Source organism: Epinephelus fuscoguttatus, linkage group LG21 (assembly GCF_011397635.1).
Source record: "Epinephelus fuscoguttatus linkage group LG21, E.fuscoguttatus.final_Chr_v1".
In the NCBI taxonomy this organism is placed as follows: domain Eukaryota; kingdom Metazoa; phylum Chordata; class Actinopteri; order Perciformes; family Serranidae; genus Epinephelus; species Epinephelus fuscoguttatus.
In genome coordinates this window covers 16833323-16850011 of record NC_064772.1, presented here as the reverse complement: position 1 = coordinate 16850011, position 16689 = coordinate 16833323, and the positions used below count along the sequence as shown (strand labels likewise).

The 16689-nt window shown below is 40.3% G+C and overlaps 2 protein-coding genes across 4 annotated transcripts in view; one reads left to right on the top strand and one right to left on the bottom strand.

Moving 5' to 3' along the window:
* Window positions 1-4332, bottom strand: part of myom1b (myomesin 1b) — a 42140-nt gene extending 37808 nt beyond the window's left edge. For 2 of the 3 annotated variants that reach the window (XM_049564837.1, XM_049564838.1), the window contains exon 1: window positions 3451-3617. In XM_049564837.1, the coding sequence (XP_049420794.1) occupies window positions 3451-3602 (152 nt within the window). In that variant the 5' untranslated portion in view covers window positions 3603-3617. Of the gene's footprint in view, window positions 1-3450; window positions 3618-4174 lie in introns of those variants that run through there. The other variant, XM_049564839.1, reaches the window with a different exon arrangement.
* Window positions 4333-11958: 7626 nt separating this feature from the next.
* myl12.1 (myosin, light chain 12, genome duplicate 1) lies at window positions 11959-15967 on the top strand. The gene is made up of 4 exons (XM_049565022.1): window positions 11959-12060; window positions 13512-13713; window positions 13951-14112; window positions 15409-15967. Exons 2-4 carry the CDS (start codon window positions 13530-13532, stop codon window positions 15579-15581), a joined length of 519 nt encoding a protein of 172 aa, XP_049420979.1. The 5' UTR covers window positions 11959-12060; window positions 13512-13529; the 3' UTR covers window positions 15582-15967.
* Window positions 15968-16689: the final 722 nt, after the last annotated feature.

The window sequence follows — 16689 nt, the reverse complement described above, 5'->3', positions numbered from 1 at the left end:
TAAGAGACGTTACTTTGGTGACGTCTGTTACATCACATACATCATGTTACATTTAATGTACTAAACCAATTCATGATGTTTTGTTCAAGCGTTACCACAAAGTTTTATAGCGTAATAGCAACCATTTTATAATGTGTTAGATGTGTTCAAAACTATAACCATTATGTTATGTCATTTTGGGAACAGATATATGTAGTTTTGGAAGCCAGTGGAAATCAACCTATTGTGACATTAGGTATGAGAAAGGGTTGCTACACCCTAAAAATATTGGTCATTGCTACAAAAGCTTATTGTCGTCTGATGATAGCTGATGGGTTCTGACACTGTAGTGCAAGCAACTCATTTAGCACTTGCGTATCTTTATGCGTTATATCTTATCGTTAGAATCTACAGTCATACAATTATCTCTGTATGTGCTTTTTCAAGAGTAATTTAGGCAAAGGATGACAAGTGGAGTAATGGAAGAAAAATTATTTTGGATTTTAGGTCAGACAGTTTGTCTATGGCGACAGTATGTGCAGCACTCTGAGAGCTGGGGGTGGGAGCTCAGGGTATGAGATAACAAGAACCTGATAAGGAGGCGGGGGCAAGAAGGCTGACTGGGCAACTGCCCTCATTTTTCCTGTACCTATCTGGGTCACTGTCCCTTGAGCTCTGACCATTTACACTCTCTTGACTTTCCAGGATCAGGGCTACGACAACTCCCACTAAAACAGATTATAACATGATGCTTCGGTTTCATCACTGAAATCCTGTCAAGGTTATTTCTTATCACAAATCTTATATTCATGTCAGCACAAATGCAGTATCTTATCCATAACTACATTATGACAACCACACGGACTGTTAAATCATCATCAGATCATAATCTCCTCATCCCAGATTCGGTGGCGATTTGGCTGCCTAACCACGAGCGTAAAGGCAAAGATCAGATGTTGTTAGTAAAACCTAAGCCCTCTGACCTGTTCGCACTCTCCAGGCCAGTGTATTTAAAGATCTGCCAGGCACTGTAAATTATAAGATTGCCATAAACTGGGTGTTTTGTTATTCCTAAGATAAGAAAGAAAAGCACATTTTGAATAACAAAGAATCTACAACATCTTACGAAATCAGAGCTTCTTTATTACTGAATCATTTTTTCTAACACTCCTTTGACCCATTATTATTACTATTATTAGCTCTGGACCACTGACCAGTGCAGCCACATAAATCTCTGGAAAAGAAACAACAACTAATGAACAACAAGTCTACTGTTGAGAATGAGAACTGTAGGTGCTGTCAGGCTTTAAAGATAGACTGACAACCCGTCACTTGTTACTTTCCCTCCAACATGGTATGCACAGGTCAAGATTCTATTTCAGTCTATACCATGTACCATAACTCAGCCATTACATAACAGTGCCTCTCCTTACAGCTTATCTAACAAAAGGTTTCGCTCTGAACAAAGCACAAACTACATAAAAACTCAAATAACATATTTCCAATGATCATTTTAGTTATTTAGGAATATGTGTATTACAGGTAGGAGTTTATCAGCATGCAGAAAAGCACTACATGCAAAGAGCTTCATGCAGGATTCAAAGCTGTTTTTAGCCAGTATAGGAGCAAAGATCCTCAGGTGTGTGTGAGGGTTGATCAAAGTGAACTCAGAGGAGGGAAGGATGGTTACTTTGGTGTCAATATGGCAGCAAAGCAGGAAAGATGATCCCCAAGCTGTGACAGGAAAATGATCCAACATGGGTGATGGAGATGAACTTGATCAGTTGGTTTGGATGATGATGTTAAGCGATAGTCCAGTAGCCAGAATAAAATTTTGGCATTGTACATTTCTGCAAACCAGGGATATGTTACATTTGTACATTTCATACATCATATCAACGTTTCTAAAGTGACGTAGTTCAGATTACATTTATGTACATAAGATGAGTTTCTCATCAGGAGGAGGAGGGGATGTTGGATTACGTGAGACCGAGGCTAGATGGCTGTAAAGCAGTAGATCACTGTTTCAACCACTGACACCTCCAGCTGTGTTTATGGCAAGCTGACAAAACTGGGTATTTTTTAATGAGACGTCAAGACATTTTCAGCCCAGTTTGTGGTGACAAAACAAAGTATTTTGGGACATTCCAGTTGCATTCGTGGTGACAAAACCGGGTATTTTTAATGAGGACATTTCCAGCCGTGTTTATGGCAGGGTATTTTTTGACAACATGTCAGGACATCAGTGTTTGTGGTGACAAAACCATGTATTTTTATGGTACGTTGGGACATTTTCAGCCATGTTTGTGGCTACCAAACCAGGTATTATTTAAACGAAATGTCAGGACATTTCCGGCCCTGTGCGTGGCAGCAAAAATGGGTATTTTTAACGTAATGTTGAGACATTTCCAGCCTTGTTTGCGCAGGCCATCCAAGTATTTTAAACCACACACTGGGACACTGCCAGCCATGATTGCGGCAACAAAAGCAGTCTTTTTTTAACGAGACGTCAAGACATTTCCAGCCCAGTTTGTGGCGACAAAACAAAGTATTTTTAACATGTTGTGACATTTCCAGTCACGTTTGTGGTGATAAAACCGGATATTTTTAATGAGACGTTGGGACATTTCCAGCCTTGTTTGTGGCAACAAAACCTGGTATTTTTTTTAAACGAGATGTCAGGACATTTCCGGCCCTGTGTGTGATGGCAAAACTGGGTATTTTTAACGACATGCTGGGACATTTCCAGCCTTGTTTGTGCAGACCAAACCAGATATTTTATACCACACATTGGGACACTGCCAGCCACATTTGCGGCAACAAAACCGTTGTTTTTTCAACAAGACGCCAAGACATTCTGAGCCCTGTGGCGACAAAACTAGGTATTTTTAACAACAGGGTGGGACATTTCCAGTCACATTTGTGGTGACAAAATTGGGTATTTTTAATGGCGGGTTTGGACATTTTCGGCCATGTTTGTGGCAAAGAAACCAAGTGTTTCTTATCCAGACGCCAAGACATTTCTAGCCCAGTTTGTGGTAACAAAACAAGGTATTTTTAGCAACAGGTTTGGACATTTCCAGCTGTGTTTGTGGCAACAATACCAGGTATTTTTAATGAGATGTTAGGACACTCCCAGGCATGTCTGTGGCAACAAAAGTGGGTATTTTTAATGAAATGTCAGGACATTTCCAGCCATGTTTGTGGTGACAAATCCAGGGAATTTAACCAAGTACTTTTGGACCTAAACCTAAACATATGTAAATTACAGCATTGTTACAACATACAATTGAAAATTGAAATGTAAAGTTTCAACATATCTGCTACATATAAAACATACAAATCTGACAATATCTGTGGTTTGCATAAACATAAAATGCCAGCATTTATTCTGACCATTGGTTTTTAAGCTGAGCTCCCTGTGACAAGGAAGCAGCTTGATGGAGGTATGATCCTCTTCCTCCTCCTTACCCCCTGCTCCCGCTGGTGGCGGAAGTGCTGCTGCTAGCAGTATATCTGCTGCTGGCCTGGTACTGGCTGAGTTTAGACTCTGTCTCCTTGCTTCTGTAGCCACGGTCATAGTGGCGATGGTGCTTCTGGTAGAACGGTATAGATCCAGACATACTGCAGGCCTCCCAGTACGAGCTCAGAGTTTCTGAGGTTCTTGCTGCCTATCTGTTTGTCTGTGTGGTCAGTTAGTGTTCAAGAGCAGGTGGATTGACTGTTATAATACACTGTAGGCACATAATGACTTTCAGTGAATTTAAAACATGACAGACTTTTGTTGCAATCAGTATTTCGCTGCATTAACACACTGGCCATGCTTTTATTTACTTCAACATGTTCTTTACTGAACATGGACAGTTAATCTAGCTCTCAAGGTGGAAAAAAATCAACTGTACTAAAACTATATATTTTGGTAAATTATGTAGTCCCTGTGATGCTAAAAGAAGTAATATTCCAGTAGTTACATTCCAAAATTGCATTACATTTTCTTTTTTTCAAATAAGAAAACAACAGAAAAAAGACTTTAAATCATCAAGAAACCTGCTAATTCAAACCTGCAACATCAGCTGGCAAGACACGATATACATTACAGACTCTCAGGCACTTTCTCTGCATGCATAGACAGACAAATGCAACAACCACCACCTGGCTTATCGCATCTTATCCCTACACAACTGTTGCCACTTACCCCGGACAAAAAGCCTCAGACTCCAAGCTTTAAAGGAAAAGATCCAACGGCAACTTAAAGCTCGATATCCCAGCCAACCTACAGGTAGGTGCGCACAGGGCTGCAGTTTCCACACAACAAAAATAATATTGGCCCTTGCCAGAGTGTCCAAGCAGCAGTCACAGCCTTTTATGGTGAGGGTGGAGATAAATATAGCTGAGAACAGGGTGTGGGGGGCCAGTCACCTCCCGCAGGGCAACATATTTATGGGTGCTGGTCTCTCCCAATGAGCATTACTGCCTGATATGCAGGTAAACATAGGCTAACTTTTGTATTTTACTGCCATATTCTTTCATTTCTTATAAGAACTTTTGCCTCTTGTATCCATCTGTTATACTGTATGTATGAAATATACGCCTCTGTATGTGTGGTATGCACTGTACTAAATAGCAAATGGACATATTTCTTAAGTACAGTATGTCTTTCTGTTTTTACTTTTGTGTGCTTTAATGGAACTAAGTCATAGATTTAACTACTTTTTAAAAATTATTATCATTGACTTGAAGCTCTTGCTGGCTTTTAGCACTCAGTATGCCATCGCTGGTTAATCTCCAGCAGCTTTTGTCTTGACTATTTTACCACAGCAGTCTCAGCTGTTACTAACTTTAGCTTTGCCATTGTTACTTGCTTGTCATGCAACAAATGCCAGTTACTCTCTCTTTAGCTCTCACTTTCATCTGTGAAAGTACACAGATGTCCCCTCTTGTCATCTCTGCTCATAAACAGCTACTAAAAGAAAAAGTTGAATAAATCCCTAACACTCAGAGGCTGTTGATAAAACACACTCCTAATGACAGTACATGAATTTATCAAAGTTAACCTGTACAGAAAGGACCTTCCTGTTTTAATAAAGTTTGCTTGAGACTATTTGACAGGCAGATTTAATTTGGCTGCCACAGATGTTTGGACATTGTTCTGGATATTGACTCCAACACAAACACCTGATAAGTTTCCATTGCAAAAATAACACATCAATGAACACCTCCGTGGCTTTTGTGTTGAACATTCGTCCTTTTTGGCCCTCACACTGTCCCACATGACACAACAGTCAGCAGGACAACATACCTCAAATTTTATGGCAGCAATCTGAAGTGTAAACCTATTATAAGAGATCAACACTGAGGAGAACAATACAATACATTGAGCAGGGTCATAACACTGCATGCTGTCTAATGAATATGGGATATGTTCTACAAGTGTAATGTAATATGTCACAAGCTACTAAATTATTTGTCAACATGACTGCTTTGAACCACAATGATTAACTAAGGGTGTCCAGTTGACTCTTAAGCCTTTAGTCAGTCCCACCGGGATTTCGTGGGCTGATTTTTGGGATTGTTGCAAATCAAATCATCAAATAAAACTTTATTTATATAGTGCTTTTCATACATAAAACACAACACAAAATGCACATAAAAATGCAACACAAAATGTCTGATTTCATTGCACCTTTTTGAAATTACTGTGATGCATTTTGTGATGTATATATGTGTTTTTTGCAAATCACAAGTGAAAACAGCACTAAGTGTGTAGTTCAACTGTATTTTTACTCTGTTACTCAAATATGCTTATTCACTTTATTAACAGAAGTTTGATGAGAAGATTGATACCACTCTCAAGTTTGTAAGGTGAATATGAATCTATAGTTAGCAGTTGGTTAACTTAGCGTAGCATAAAGAATGGAAACATGGGAAAACAGCTAGCCTGTCTGTCTAAAAGTGACAAAATCTACCTGCTAACACTACTTATGTTAAGTTCACATCTTATAATTCATTTTCATTCAGTTCACCTTTGGGCAGAGTTAGGCTGGCTGTTCCCCTGTTTCTAGTCTTTAGGCTAAGCTAAGCTAAGCTAACAGATTGCTGACTGTAGCTTCATATTTAGCATAAAGAAATCACAGTGGAATTGATATTTGAAATGAAACAATGATTCTAGAGAGAAGCAGACAGAGGGGTCTACGGTCTGTGTTTGAAGGATATATCCAGGATGTCAAACTGACTCAGCAGCAACAACAGGTTAAAAAGACAAAGATAGTTAGAAGCTGAAGCCCAACTATAGGCTACAGATCACAGTGTAAAAGTCAACCACCACATCACTGCTGATCGCCACACAAGACAATGAATATAAAGGGAAACTTTGCTGATATTGAACCAGCTGTGTGGCATCGCAGTGTGTGCAGATGAACAGTGTTTGGTTTAAGCATGCAAACCCCCACCGCCAGACGGGGAGAGAGCTCAGGGGATAGTCAAACACTGTTCTTCTGCACACACTATGATGACACACAGCTGGTTGAATATCAGCAAAGTTTCCCTGCTTCCCTTCACTGGTTCCTGTACAGCAGGGTTGGTCTTTTTTTCACTGTTATAATCATTAAAAAGCAAAAGCAGCATGTGTATACATTCAGTAGGCTATATCTTCAGTAGCTAGCTAACCCTACACTCAATGTATATCTTTTTCCAACCTCTCCAGGTAACGAGTATCATTAATACACGACGTGCCCCAGGCACAGCATTTAGCTCCAAATCCACAAAACCAGCCTGAAAATGAAGGAAATCTGAAACGATTGCATTAGAGTCAATGGAGCACAGTTGTGTTGTTGTCGGACCCTGGTCTGAGCCAGCCCGATGCTACGTTATAATTGGCCAGTCTGCGTCTGGGCCCGGGACTTGGCAAAGGGTCAATTGAGCATTAAAGGAATACATCAGACACAAAATGGCTATTTGTATATCAGTTACTCACCCTGTGTCATGATGAATCTGTGAAGAAAACATATTTTTTCTCACATATCTATCTCCATGGTGAACGAAGAATCCAAAAAACAGAAAATTCCGGATAAATTGGAGTTAAAGGGAGCCACAGCAAAACTACATCAAAACATCAGTTTACAATCTCTCACAACCGGTGCAGCATAATCCAAGTCTCATTTATCCACTCGTATGCTCAGTACTTCCCAAGTAACTTAAACCTTAAACCTTACTATTTAACACTTCAGCAGAAACAGTCTTGTGCACACACAATTAACAAGCCAGTGCAAGCCATGCCTGTCACTTTCTGGCCAATGAATGAGATGGGAGGTGAGATTTCAAAGGAATCCTGGAGCAGAGTTCAAACACAAACTTGACCATACACACTAGTTTTCTCCATTATTTGAGTTTCTACACAAATCCAAGGTGAGTAATAAAAGTACAAACTATCATTTTGGAGGTTGAGCATGAGTAAATAAAGGGTTTCTAGACCCATTTTTCCTTCCCGAGAAGTTAGCCTGTGGAAATATACCCCTCCAAGGCAAGTGAAAGTGACACTGAGCGTGTTACAGTATACTGTGCAACAATAATATAGCCTACACATGACAGTAAATTATATAGGCTATATTTATATCATAAAGTCTAAGTATTAGTAGCCTATCTTGTCGGACACCTAAAGGAAGGCAGCACCCCCCAGGATTAGAGAATGGCCTATGACTGAGCATCAAAGAATAGCCTCTCTGCAGATATCACACACATCCATGGGCTTTAACCTAATCTGACTATAAACCCCATTACTAAACAACTGTCACTCACAGCTCATGTAGGAAAGTCTTTTCCTTGAAACTCTCCAGTTTAATAGAAAAACTCAAGTGTATATCTTCACAGGAACGAGATGATAACACAGTCACCTAATGACTTCATCCCATTGTACCCTATGGCATTTAAAGAGTATCATGTGTCACATAAATCTGTTTTAGCGATAGTGTTTGAGCGTTGTCAGCAGTGAATTTTATCACCTTAGATCTAAAATGGTTTATTACAGTGAGTAAATCTGTGTAATCGAATGCAATTCAGTTTTGTTGACACTTAAGAAAGGTGCTGATTTAACTATTTGGTCACTCTGAGGTCATAGAAGAGATAGAGGTGAAGTTGTATTTGACAGCATTACATTAAAAGGTGTTTCTAATATGTTGTGCATTCCCCACTTGTTTGATTCTCCAAGTGGATCCTGCTGTAATGAATCACATGTTAGCACTATATCACTGGATTCAGCTGTCCAGGAAATTCCAACTCTATGTATGTCTCATGGGATCTTTTAGGGGTATTTTTGTGTTCTGCCTAGTATGGCTCCCACACACTGAAGCTACTTGAACGTTTAAGATAACAGTTCTGGACATGGACAAATTAAATAAGCTCTCACGCTGGATTGGGTAACATGCTGAAACAAACTATTAATGACCTCAAGAAACTGAGATATCAATATCACTGAGCAAAGGTAAGGTTTTATATGAAGCTGGCACCCTCTAGTGGTTTAGAGTGAGAACATAATATTTGTGTCAACTTCATTTGGTGTAACTTTAACCCAGCAGAGCTTCCATGAATAGGTTTCCAGTTTGATATCAAATTAGTGAGACCCCAGATATGAATAGACCTGAATATGCAAGCTGTTCCATTTGATAGACCTTTACTAATCCTGGTGTGCTGTTTGGGAAACTTTGATTTAAATCAGCTTAATACAACATAGTAGTACAGGGTGTTTAGTTTGTGCCTGCACATTTGAAAGACCAGACAACCTACAGTGAGATCTGAAACCTTGTTACCGCTATTTAATAGTTTAGTGTGTAGGATGTAGGGTGATATATTGGCAGAAATGGAATATAATGGATGTTTTCTTGATGTATTAATACCCAAAAATAAGAACTGTTGTGTTTTCAATACCTTAGAATGAGTCATTTATATCTTCCAAGGGACTGGTTCCTGGTCCATGTCCATGTTTCTTCAGTAGCCCAGAACAGACAGCACTGTCTCTAAATTGGGCCATTCACATTTTCACATTGACCACCGTAGTTAGCAGCCCCTGTGTGATAAAAGTGTCAGAAAAACACTGATTATTTTCAATGGGAAACTGCTTCATTTGGTGTTTTTACTGGTTTTAATCACCTGGTCCATTTGTTTTGGAGAGGAAGAGACCTCTTCGGATAATTCGGCTCCCAGTAAAAATCTCCTGAACAATGAACACTGAAGGGCTAAGGGACTACACCCTATACACCCTTTACCTATGGAACTGGAGATGTCTGTTTCAAACATTGTCAACATCACTGTCCTCACACTTCCATGCATCCTTTATGATAGCATAAATACAGCCAATAGATGGCCAGAGGGTGGAGTCAAAAGGTTCACACAGCAACAGATGAGGTAATGGTGGAGGAGGTCATAATATTGTAGCCTACCTTTAAAAGGAGGCAGCGAGGCAGATGCAGATGTCTGAGGCCATTAAATACGTCATGGCATGTGGAGGGAGAATTCTATGCACTATACTACTGTTTCATTATTTTCTGCCATTTTTTAAATTAGTTTGTCGTCTCCTATGGTTGTGCCTAGGTTGAAATACACTACAGTGCCCCCACAATCTCCAGTGGTACGGCTCCCTTTCGTCTATAAAGGCCCGAACATACTCCGGCGGAACGTACACGGAGCGGACTCCGCGGAGGTCCGCCCGGACTAAAAGCGGACGTCCGCAAGCTCTGTGCGCGCAAAGCTCAAATTTTACGACCGCGCGGACTCCGCTCTGTGCACCAGTGTCACACAAAAGACTGCTCATCATGTATATTCACATCGACCTCCAATAAATGTGACACCGATCTGCATTTCGTATTTGCTGCCATCGCGTGGTGGAACAGAGCAGAGCGTCTGATGATGGAGCGAGCTTTGAGGAGAGACTGGCAGACAAGGTGCGAAAGTACCCACACCTGTACGACACGTCACGGAGAGGATACAAGGACTTTCAACAGAGCAACAACTCTTGGAAAGAGATCGCCTGTACACTGGCAAGGATGCCATGACAGAGTGTAAACAATGCGCAAGAATTGTGGGTAATGTAGTGTTTCACTGACACTTTTACAGGAAACAACAACGCGGAAGTGCACTGGACTATGGAAGCCCGAATGACTGTGGACATTCCTCGCGAGTCCGCTCCGCTTATAGTACGCCCGAGTCTGTGAGCACCTTAAGCGATTATGGACAGAAGGCTCCGTCTGTCTTTATATATCAGATGTTGAGCATAAATGACCCTTAACCTAGTCTCGCCACCAGACAGTCAGAGATCTCCGGCTTCTGATTGTCTGGGGATACTCCTTTCTAAAGTGTGTTTAACACACCAGCGAAAACGGCTGGCAACAAAGCAACGCCTCTTGCATTTTTGAAAGGGACACACCCTCCTGGAAATGTGTGCTCCCCCTTTTCTCGTCTGCAAGGAAACAAACACACAAAGAGCTTGAAAATGGATGCCGAGAGATTTAACTCCGTTTTATCAAACTTGTGCTCAGTCCACAGGATTGTGGAAATGACTTGAGCCATTTTGTACCGCTACACGTGTTTCTAGTCGGATTATGTTTACGAGCACAAGAGTTCAGCGAGCCACTGAAGGACCACCCTGCAGATTTACTATTGGTTCTGCAACGTAGGGAGTTTTTTTAAACTCTGAAATTGTATCCGCCCATCTAAACACAAAATCAGGGAGAAAGTCATCAGTCTTTAGTTAAACAAAGCGTCTAAAGACTGACTTGTGAGTCTACCCTTAACCAGGAGTAGTTTCAGCTGGTTGCAATCTGCTGTCCTCACCACTAGATGCCGCTAAATCCCCCTAAATCTCACACGCTGTTCCTTTAAAACGATTTTTCAATCATTCAACCATGGTTACCGTAATCAACACTAGTCATGATTTCTGTAGGACATACAGCTCTAGACTGGTGGCTTGTTTGGTTGCAACATATAGCTCATGATTGACTCATGGCACATGGTCAACCATTTTGTTATCACCTTTGAAAGTGATATGGTAACTGTACAAAAAAGACAGTGGTGACTTGTTTTAACCTGTGACTCAACAGATCTGAATCTTGCTTTTGAAGCCGTGCAGCTCTAAGCCTCCCTTTACAGCAATGACCAGGGGGTACCAACTGTTGTCTGACACACACTGGGCAGTCACTATCTATTATTATCCATACCCTATCAACATTTTTTCCTTTGTTGTTTTGGCTTTTGTGTGTGAACTTCCTTTTATTTTTGTTTTCTTTTACCTTGTGTAATCCAGTTTAAATCCCATTGCGGTAAAAATAGTTTTAACTAAGGGAAACCTGGCTGAGTAGGCAACATATGAACATTTTTATAGCAATAAATACAACACAAACACCATAAACAGGCTAAGAACATTGCCATATGCTACAAGAGCACAGAAAACACTTAGCTGAGATGTACATGAAGGTATATGGCTCATCAAAATGACCAGAATAGAGTAAAAGCAATAAACTTGACTAGTATTGTCCCTTACAAACAGTATTAACTCAGTGGGGAATAATGATCCATTATTTGCATTATCTGACTGCGTATTATATAAAATAACAAAAAATATAGCATGATGCTATATATCAATTTCCTGATGTGTTAGCCTTATTGATAGTAACGCCCACTGTTTTTCCCACAGGGATGATTTAAACTTCCCATGCACAAAGGACGATGAAGTCTTTCTCTCCTTAAAAGGGCATATCCAGGAATGTCAACGCAGACAGGGGAGTGTTTGTGGAAGTTACATTCACTCCGCGGGGGGGGTGTGAAAGTACATAATATATTTTATTACCTCGAATAATGTAATATTAGGAACTGTTTCGAATACATTTTAGTGAGTTATAAATTAATTGTATTATTCAGACCGAAACAACGTATAAATTGTTTTTCATTAGATAATAATACTTCAGTACTTAATAATCCCCCCTATTTTCCTCAGTTGGTTTGTTCCTAATGTTCTCATCATATCAGGAAGTGAAGGGCGGTGGTTGAGAAAAAGAGCAGCATCGGGCTAGCTGACAAGTCTCGGGTTGTTGTCAGGTAAGACTGCGTTTTGATGTAATGTGTCTGTATATCACGTTAGCTACTTTTTTTAAATGCTTCGCTAACAGGATACCACACGACTCTTGATAAAATTTAAGGTGTACGCTATGTTTAAATAACATGCTATCGTGCCGTTTTGCTTCTTCCGCTGGCTGCATCGAAAACAGCCAAATGTTAGCTGCGCGGCTAATGCCTCGATAGCTACAACCAAATTTGTTGCTAATAAATGGGTATTTTAGACGTGCGAAGTTAATTGTTAGCTTTATAAATTGAAAACCCTGGGTACCTCCCGCACCGGCTCGGTGTTTGTAGACTGCTAACTTTAACGTTCACAGCTGTATGCACTGAGTATGTGGCTCAAGCTAGGCCGCAAACGGTTCAGTAACGTTACGTACTTATGATTGCGCTATGAGTTGTGATTAGATCAGGTCCTAGAACAAATTAACATGAGGATAAGATGGTTTTATTTGAAGTCAACTGTTGGTTCGTTCAGTTTGCAAAGTGCGCAACGCAAAAGAAACCAAACGTCACTACAACGTGAGCTATTTATGTTGTTGAAGTCTTCTGACAATATTTTGACTTTTGTTTTATACTTGATAATTGGTGCTTTGGAAGACATTTGCATTTTGAGTACTTATAACTCAGAAGAGTGACATCAAGTCTGTTTTTAAGCAAAACAATTATTTGTTGTTAGCATCTCAGGTGTGAGAATTTGTGGCTTTTCTTTCCATTGTAAATTGTATATTTAGCTTTTTCCTTTTGGTTACTGGTGGAACAAAAAAGCAATTTGAATGTGTCACATTGGGAATTTGTGACGGGCCCTCTATACACCAAACGATTAAGAATAAAAACAATAGACATTTCAATTGATAGATGTTGCAGCCCTTATTCAAAACGTTTAAACTTGTATGACTGAACCTTTATGGAGCTATTATAATTATCAGTCTCATAGATAATATGTAGTTACATCACCATATTTACATGTTTCAATACAAGACCTAGCTTTACACAGCCCAGGTACCATTTTCCATCAACATCCAGCAGTAAAAACATTAGTTATCTGTCAACACAAAGAATGTAGGATGAAGACATTGCCTGATTAGGGCATGTGTCCTCACATCAGCAGTTCTCCTGGCCTCGGTGAAGGCAGTGAGCTGATCAACCTAGAAAGATGAGGAACATTTCCATTTATAGCCCAGTGAGGGACACCACACTGGGGATTCACTGCCAGGGAATTTAAATACCCAGCTACCGAGTGGTGAGCACAAATGACGACATCTTATTTTGAGTAACGGCATGATCCACTCTACCTTTGATTTTTTCCTCTGTTCCCACTGTTGCGGCGTGTTTGCACTGACATTTGATTGTTTGTTTAAAGGACTGAGCTCCTGGCCGCTAGAGTTATAATCTAGCTGTGTGTGTATGTTTTTATTTCTTTATTTCTACAGGTAAGAAAAACAGTCAACATGTCCAGCAAAAAAGCAAAGGGAAAGACCACGAAGAAGCGCCCTCAGCGCGCGACTTCCAATGTCTTCGCCATGTTTGACCAGTCTCAGATCCAGGAGTTCAAAGAGGCTTTCAACATGATTGACCAGAACCGTGATGGGTTTGTGGACAAAGAGGATCTTCATGACATGCTGGCCTCATTGGGTGAGTAGGGGAGTCTCTGAGTAAGTTTTTAGTTTAGGATGAACTTAACCAACTTGTTTATAAGAAGCTGTGAGTAGTTCTGCACTTAACTCGTGTGGGTGTGCACCTACACTGTTTGCTGTTTGAAAACTAGTTCAACAAGCAAACATATTTAAGCTCTAATCAGGTGTTATTGTCACTCCTACTTCTGTTGTTGAAGCCCTTCAAACTAAGTGTGATGTGTCTGTCTTTATATAGGGAAAAATCCAACAGATGAGTACCTGGAGGCCATGATGATGGAAGCTCCTGGACCCATTAACTTCACCATGTTCCTCACCATGTTTGGAGAGAAACTCAATGGCACAGACCCTGAGGATGTGATCAGAAATGCGTTTGCTTGCTTTGATGAGGAGGGAACAGGTTAGTCTGACTGTAATTGCTTTGCTTATGATAGACTCCAATAAATCCTAGTTTGCATTAGTAAAATGGGTGATAATATTCCTCTCAGCTGTGAAGCTTTTTGATGCAAAGATGACATCACATTCAAAAGGGAACGTGGTTTTAAAGCTGCAGCAGAAATCTGGAAAAGGGAATAATAAATGGCAGAGTTTGTAAACATAGCTATTGTTAGCACAAGGCTAAACTGTTCCTGTAACGCCTTGCAGAAATAATACGTTTTGTTTATTGTCAGACTCTCTTTTTGAGAAGTCTCCTCCTTTTTGAGCATTGTTTTGCAGTGCAGGCAGTTGTTGGTATTGATGGAATAGCAACTTTCTCTGCAGGATTCTCATCCATTGAATCATGCTTTCATCAATGAACATAAATGTGCATGTGCAATTGTACAACAGCTAATAGGAACTCCTTTTCTCTGAAATGATCTGTAATTGGCAAACTCTCATCACAAGCCTGAAAATGGAGCCAAGAGGAGGTGCAGAGGTCTAGTTTTCACTTAGTCCACTTGACAATATGAAATTATGCATTGTTCCCGTTTTTCCTTAGCTGGACCGATCAGACCAATATATTGTATGCACATTTGTTACTATATGCCAAAACCCTACCTAGTCTGTTGCAGGCCATATTTTGGCCTTTGTTTGGTCACATTTTTAACCAGAACATCTGCTGATCGGGCAAGTTGCGACATGAATAAATCCCAGGTGTTGTTTTTTTTTTTTAACGTCACTGGCATCTTGACTGTAAGGGAGCAGGAAGGTATGCTGACTGAGAGTCACTCCCCTACTGTCATGCACACATGCTGGACACACAGCCTCCCCTGCACCTCTTGTTCTCCACCCACATGCCCCCAGACACACCTAGTAGAAATCTGCACTCTGAGTAAAGCACGTTGTTTAAAAGGAGTTTTATTTAGAAATACATTTGCTAGTCTAGCTTTGTAACAAGAAACGGTCCCTATAAAGGGTTATGCTGTCATTGCAAGCAAAGGGAAAATTTCCAGATGATTTTGATGCTGTTTCAGGCTGTCTTAGCCTTCTTTTTTTTTTTTTTTTTTTTAAAGATATTTTTAGGGCATATTTCTGCCTTTAATTGATAGGATAGTGAAGTGTGAAAGAGGGAGAGACATGCAGCAAAAGGCCACAGGCTGGAGTCGAACCCGGGCTACTGCGGCAACAACCTTGTACATGGGGCGCCTGCTCTACCACTAAGGCACCGACGCCCTGTCTTGGCCTTCTTATCTGATTTGTCTGTTTTCTCCCTCAGGTTTCATCCAGGAAGATTACCTCAGAGAGCTGCTCACAACAATGGGTGACCGGTTTACAGATGAGGAGGTGGACGAGCTCTTCAGAGAGGCCCCCATCGACAAGAAAAGCAACTTCAACTACGTGGAGTTCACACGCATCCTAAAGCACGGTGCCAAGGACAAGGACGATTAAGAGCCATACCAGCATATCCCTCTCCACCCTCTTGGCCTCTTCCGTCAGCTAGATCACCGAGCTGCATGTCTCAACTCTCCAGAATAAACCCCATTTTAAACAAACCAAAGCAATAACTAATCCACTCTTGTTGGTTGTGACCTTCCAGTATTGCCAAATGCACTCATCTCTAATGAGAAGAAAAAAATTCTAATGTTGTAAACGTTTTTCCTGTCATATAAAGATGTGAAGTGGCAATACCTTGGAAGCTCTAAGGGATAAGTCTTTGCAATTCACGCGATCGGGTTTAGCTGAATTTTTACATTTTATAATATAAACTTTTTAAATAAAGCCCTCTATCAAGTTGTACTTTGACTGTTTCTCTTCCATAAATGACAACTGAAATACGTGTTGCATTACTTTGTCTTTATTTTTCCTGTGACGTAACTAAAATGCTTATGCACCATCTTCAGTTCTAGGATGCTTGTCAAGTATTGACAAGTTGACTCCCCCTCCTGACTGAATTCATCTGACGTGTGCCGACTAGCTCCAGCTGAATTCTTTCTGTTAAGGTCAAATGAACACAGCTTACACTGAAAAACTAGGGTGCATTTTTTTTTTTTTTAGCTCAATTCAATTCAACCCTATCAACAGACACTGCCCAAATAACATGATCACCAGTGTACAATAGGTGACATATTTCTGCTGTAATGGGTGTGGTTCTAAGTGATAAAAAAACTGACAAGATGTGAAGACTGAGCTACAGTAATAGACAACCATGATAAAGGTAATCCCATCCTATGATTGTATCAAGTCAGGTGATTAAACAGCAGTACAAAGCTCACATCTTAGACTGTTGAATGAAAAAATGTGTATCCTAAGTTAGAGAGGATGAGTCTGGTGAAGATATTGGCAGTGCCCTATAGTGGACGGTCATTAGACACTGCACAATGAAAGTACAGGCTAAATAAGGCTACTGGGTTAAGTTGTAATAATTCTACTTATAATGGAAAGTGAAAAAGATTATGTTACAAGTATACTGGTATGAATTATTTAGGTTTATAGATCATAAAAACTGGTCAAATGTAAACCAACTAGGCAAGGGGCTCTACACATTTTGGGGTTGTAT

Bases quoted from the DNA above. Each gene is read 5' to 3' on its own strand.
- myl12.1 (XM_049565022.1), top strand. From the start codon at position 13,530: ATGTCCAGCAAAAAAGCAAAGGGAAAGACCACGAAGAAGCGCCCTCAG. The intron at 13,714-13,950 runs GTGAGTAGGGGA...GTCTTTATATAG, and splicing joins TGACATGCTGGCCTCATTGG to GGAAAAATCCAACAGATGAG. The intron at 14,113-15,408 runs GTTAGTCTGACT...TTTCTCCCTCAG, and splicing joins CTTTGATGAGGAGGGAACAG to GTTTCATCCAGGAAGATTAC.